The sequence below is a fragment of the Fukomys damarensis genome, unplaced genomic scaffold (assembly GCF_012274545.1).
Source record: "Fukomys damarensis isolate Sample0158 unplaced genomic scaffold, DMR_v1.0_HiC HiC_scaffold_4, whole genome shotgun sequence".
NCBI classification, from domain to species: Eukaryota; Metazoa; Chordata; class Mammalia; order Rodentia; family Bathyergidae; genus Fukomys; species Fukomys damarensis.
Window position 1 is genome coordinate 66,532,548 of NW_022900916.1, and position 6,000 is coordinate 66,538,547.

The following is a 6,000-nucleotide window of genomic DNA, read 5'->3' on the forward strand; positions in this document are numbered from 1 at the left end:
TGTGTGTGCATTCACCACGGCCCTGTGAGGAACATGAGCATCATATACTACACACATGTGTTTTAAAAATGTAGATATGTGTGTGTAAACATGTATTTTGAACAAGGGGTCCAAGAGATACAGAGAGGAGGAGGGGAAAAGGGAGGGATTACAAAAAGAATTAAGAAATATCATGTACACGTACCGACTCCCCACAATGAATGTAATCATTATGTGCTACACTTGTTCTTAGCCAAGAGGCTGAGAAGCAATCATTATAAACTACAAACATGTACCGTAAAAAATTAAAGGATAAATAAAAATGGAGGTAAAAGATAAAAGAGAATTTTTTTCTGTAAACACTTTCTTACTACAGTTCTGAAAGCATAAAATCTTCTAATTTACATTACTTTTCTGAGCTATGAGTGTGTAACTCAGTTTCATATTATTAAGCAAACTGAATTAATTATGTATGCTTCATTCTAGAAAACGGAGTTGTTTTTCTTTTTTAAGGTTATTTTTCTTCCAGAAATTTCCTGGTACTTTTGATTTGTCTGTAAAAATAATAGTTGTGGGAAGTAATTATTGACTGTTGGAACCTTCTTTCTTAGGAAAATGTTTTGTATATAGTAATGGACTCATGGATCATATGTGTGTCTGTGAAGAGGGGGGCAACAAAGTATGGTATAAGAAGCCAGGAAACTTCCAGGGAACACTGGTAAGGAGATTCTATTTTTATAGTCATGACATAGTTTCTAATTTTACTCTTACATATGAAAGAATTTCTAATTGCAGGAAGTCCATGGTATTGAAGCAGAAAAAGGGAAGTACTTCTTTCCTTATAACTCTTTGGTAACTTTTATACTTCAAGGTTTTTATGTAGAAAAAAAGGGAGTAGCTTTCTTTTGAAATTAAACTTTATTTTGAGATAATTGTAGATCACATGCAATTTTAAGAAAAATGTACAAATAAGTCTGATTTACTCTTTTTCCAACTTCCACAGTGATAATAAAATCTTAAAAAAATAAGTGAAGGTCACAACCAGGAGACGGACATTGATAATGATTAAAATAAAGAATAGTTCTATCAGTATAAGAAGTCTTTCTGTTTCCCTGTAGAGCAGTACCAGTTTTATTGTGCTCTCTCTCACTTCTTTCCCCTGACACCTACTCAGTTTATAAGATTTTGTCATTTCAAAAGATTCAGACATTTGTAGGAAAATGAATGCACCTGGAAATAGAATGTTGAGTGACGTAAACCAGACACAGGTAAATACCGTATGATATCTCATTTGAGTGAAGCAAAGCACAGACAAAGAGAATATTAAAGGATGGATACAAGGGGAGAAGGGGATAGATCTCTTTTTTAAAAAATTAATTTTATTGGTACATTTAATGTACATAATATATTGATATTCATCACTGGAAATTTGTACCTTTATATAATCGATCTTGGTTCTTATTCCCCCCCCCCCCCCCCCCCCCACTTCAACCCCCTCCCTCCCTATCTACAAAGTCTTTTGTTCCCATTATTTTTCATTTTCTCATATTTATTCCATTCCCTTCTTTTCTTCCCCTACCCCTCCCATTCTGTCTTCGACTTTATCCTTTCCTATTTCACATTACCTATTTTACATCTTAATCCTTATTTACACTAGAGAAACCATTAGATATTTACATGTGTGTCCTATTTATATCAATTAAGAATATCACCTTGATGTGCATCCATTTAGCTATAAATGTCTCTAATTTCTCATTTTTTATGGTTGAGTAGTATTCCTTTTTATTAAAAAACCCCACATTTTCTTCGTCCAGTCTCCTGTTGGTGGACATTTGGGCTGCTTCCAAGTCTTAGCTATTACAAGTTGTGCTGCTGTGAACATGGGTGCACAAATATCACTATGGTACGAGTCTTTTAATTCTTTAGGGAAGATACCCAGGAGAATAGCTGGGTCAAGTGGGACTTCCACTTACAGTTCTCTGAGGTATCTCCCTTCTGCTTTCCGCAGTGGCTGCACCAGTCTGCACTCCCACCAGCAGTGGAGCAGTGTTTCTTTTTCCCCAAAGCCCCACCATCATTTGTCATTGGTTGATTTCTTGATAGCAGCCATTCTTTATGAGGTGAGGTGGAATCTCAGCGTTGTTTTCATTTGCATCTCTCAAATTACCAGTAATAGTGAACATTTTTTCATGTGTTTATTTGCTGTTTCTGCTTCTTTGTGTGAGAAATGTCTGTTCATTTCAGATGCACATTTTTGGATTCAGTCTTTAAATTTAGGAGGTCTGATTTTTTAAAGTTTTTCATATACTCTAGATAGTAGCCCTTTTTCTGAGGAACAGCTGGTGAAAATTTTTTCGCACATTGCAGGTTGTCTCTTCATGCTGTTGGTGGTTTCTGTTGCTGTGTAGAAGCTTTTCAGTAAGAAGAAATACCACTTGTTGATTGTGCTAGTTCATGGGCAGCTGAAGTTTTGTTCATAAAATCTTTTCCTACACCAGTGTCTTCAAGAGTTCTACCTAACCTCTCTTCCAGCCAGTTTAGTGTTTCTATTTTAATATTTAGAGCTTTAATCCATTTTGAGTTTAGTTCAGTGCATGGTGAAAGATAAGGATGTGGTTTTAATCTTTGGCAGGTTGAAACCCAGTTTTTCCAGCACCATTTCTTAAAGACGCTATCTTTCCTCCAGTGAGGGTGTTTGGCTCCTTTGTCAAAGATAAGGTGGCTGAGTGTGTCTTCAGTTGTTTCTACATCTTCTAGCTGTTCCACTGGTCCTTGGGTCTGTTTTTTTTGCCAGTACCATGCTGTTTTTATCACAGTAGCTTTGTAATATAATTTCAAGTTTGGGATTGTGATACCCCCCTACCTTGTCTTTATTGCCTACAATTGCTTTTGCTGTGCTACATCTCTTCTCGTTCCAAATGAATGTTTGGATTGTTTTCTCAAGGTCTGTGAAATAGGCTGCTGGTATTTCAACTGGGACTACATTGAATCTATATAGCAGTTTTGGCAGTATGGCCATTTTCACTATGTTGATTCTTTCAACCTAGGAGCAAGGAATGTCTTTCCATTTCTGGATATCCTCTTCAATCTCTTTTTTCAGAGTGCTGTAGTTTTCAGAGTAGAGATCTTTGATTTCTTCTATTAGGTTGATTCCTGGTTATTTCAATTTTTTTGGATACTATCGTAAAAGGAATTGATTGCCCCTTTTCTCTCTCAGTAGGTATAGTATAAGTAAACTATAGTAGGTATAAGTAAGTATAGTAAGGTGCACTAGTGTTTGGTACATATATATTTATGATCATCATCTCTTCATTTTGGATTGTTCCCTTTACAAGGGTGTATTGTCCTTCTTTGTCTCTCTTAATCAGTGCTGGTTTGAAATCCATGTGATCTGCAAAGAGGATAGCTACTCCTGCTTTTTTTGGATTCCTGTTACATGGAGTATTGTTTTCCACCCCTTAACTTTCAGTCTGTGAGTTTCTTTTTGAATTGTGTTTCTTGTATTCAGCATATTTTTGGATCTTGCTTCTTGACCCATTCTGCCAGTCTATTTCTTTTGATTGGTGAGTTGAGACCATTAACGTGATGGTTATAACTGATATATATTGATTTATCCTCGTCATGACTTTTTCTTTTTGTTAGACTCTCCCCCTTTGTGTTTAATTTCTTGTTGTACCTGATGGATTCATTCTGCTGGGCTTCCTGGGGTTGTTATCCTCATTGTCATTTCCTAGGATATTATTTAAAATTTATTGGAGTTCTGGTTTGATATTCATGAATTTCCTAAGGTGTTCTTTGTCATGAAAGTATCTTATTTCTACATCAATTTTTAAAGATAGTTTTGCAGGGTACATCAAACTGGGTTGGAGGCTGTTTCCCTTTAGGGCTTGAAATACTTCACTCAAAGGTCTTGCCTTGAGGGTTTGTGTTGAGAAGTCTGATAAGATTCTGATAGGCTTTCCTTTGTGTGTTATTTGTTTCTTTTCTCTGAGTGCTTATAGAATTTTGTTCTTCCTTTGGATTTCTGGAGTCTTAACTATTTTATGCCTATGTGTAGATTTTTTTTTATCATGGCTAGTTGGAGTTCTATATTCCTCACTTGTCTGTATGTCAAATTTTTTCCCCCTGCTTGGGAAGTTTTCTGCCATTCTGTGAACGGTTTTTTTATGTCCTCTGCACTGTCCTGTTTCATTAGCTCTGATCAATTTTATCTTATTCTTCTTTGCATCATCTAGCAGCTGTTGAATTGATTTCTCATGGTCCCTTACTATTTAAAGAATATTTTCTTTTCCTCTTCACTAATTGCAAATCTATCTAATGTATCTGAAATTCTATCTTTACATTGGCTCATTCTGCTGCATAAACTTTCAATGGAGTTTTTAAATCCTGGACATCTGTCTGTAACTGTTTTATGGATTCCATTTGCTTCCTATGTTGGGATTCCATCATGTTCCTCAGCTTGTCTATTTCTTTAATCCGTGTCCACTCTATATTTATCAGTCATATCTTGCACTGTGGGCACAATCTCTGCTGTTATTTAAGAAATTATTTCTGACTTCATTTTTTCCAGATCCACTTTTGGAGCCAGTTCAGCGAGTCCAGGTGATTATCAGATTGTTCCATGTCATTTTCCTTTGGGGTTGCCTTAGGTGATCTGGAAGTCTGATTTTGAGTCTTGTTTCCATGTCTTTTCATTTCAAGAGATGCAGCCTGCTGTGCCTTTATTGAGACAACTTTTTGCTCACCCAGTATTTTTCACCAGTACAGCAATTCCTAGGTTCAAGCTACTGATGCTGTGGGGCAGGCCTCTAACTGAAGCTTTTGAACCTCTGCAGCTCTTTCCTAGGCAGGCTGTGGCTGGGCAGGTTTGCCCCAGCCTCTGGGATGCATGCAGATCCCTAGCTGGGATCTCCCTGCAGCCGCGCTGGTCTAGACCACACCTGATAAATCTCTTTTGTAGGGAAGTAGTCCAAGAGAATAAGGGTGGGAGGGGGAGGGGAATTTTTAAAAAAGGAGCTGTATTATGTACATACCCACTCCCCAAGATGATCGTAAACTGCATGTATTGCAAATATGTACTGATACAAATTTTTAAAAGTTTAAAAACGGGGGGGCCAGGGATTTAGCTCAGTAGTGCCACCACCTGCCTTGCAAGTGCAAGGTCCTGAGTTTGATCCCTGGTACCCCCCCAAAAAAAATTTAAAAGATTTTGTCATTTCAAAACTTTTGCACAAATGGACTCATATATAATCTTTAGCAGTTGACATTTGTCACTTAGCACAGTATCTAGAGGTTGTTCCAGGTTGTTATATGTTTAAGTTATTTGTTCCTGTTTATTGCTCAGCAGTATTCCATGGTATGGATATACCAGTTGGTTTTCAGGGTTGTTTCCAGCTATTAGCTGTTAGGAGTAAAGCTGCTGCAAACATTTATTTACAGATTGTGTGTGTGTGTGTGTGTGTGTGTGTGTGTGTGGAAGTCTTTATTCCTCAAGATACATGCCCGTGTGTATTTTCTGACTGCATATAGTAATTGTATATTGAGAATTTAAGAAATTACTAGCCTGTTTTCTAACATGGCTATACCATTTTATATTCTCATCAGTGCTGTACAAGGGATTTAGTTTTACAGCATTTTCACTAGCATTTGGTGTTGTCACTTTTAGCACTTATGATGACTGCATTGTATGATGGCTGGGGACACTGCCTGGGGTATTTGCAAAGCATACTTCGGATGAGTCTAGGGGGTCATGGAGGCATCCCGCCCTTGTGCCATGATGTGTCTGCCTTAGGGCCAGCTGACCCATGGACTGGATCCCCTGAAACTGTCACCAAATTAAGCCTCTCCTTGAATGTCTAATATTGTGTCTCTGCAACTAGAAAGCTGACTCATACATATACTAATATCTCATTGTACCTTTAATTTGCATTTCTGTGGTGGCTAATTATGTTAAATATCTCATATGCTTTTTTGCCATCATGGCTCTTCTTCTTCTTTTTTTTTTTTTTTTTTTTCTTTTTT

At 37.1% G+C, this 6,000-nt stretch overlaps 1 protein-coding gene across 1 annotated transcript in view; it reads left to right on the forward strand.

The window, feature by feature from the left end:
• Slc25a40 (solute carrier family 25 member 40) overlaps positions 1-6,000 on the forward strand; it is a 28,100-nt gene that overhangs the window by 7,456 nt on the left and 14,644 nt on the right. The window contains exon 5 of the mRNA XM_033758665.1: positions 591-697. Within this exon, the coding sequence (XP_033614556.1) occupies positions 591-697 (107 nt within the window). The remainder of the gene's footprint in view (positions 1-590; positions 698-6,000) is intronic.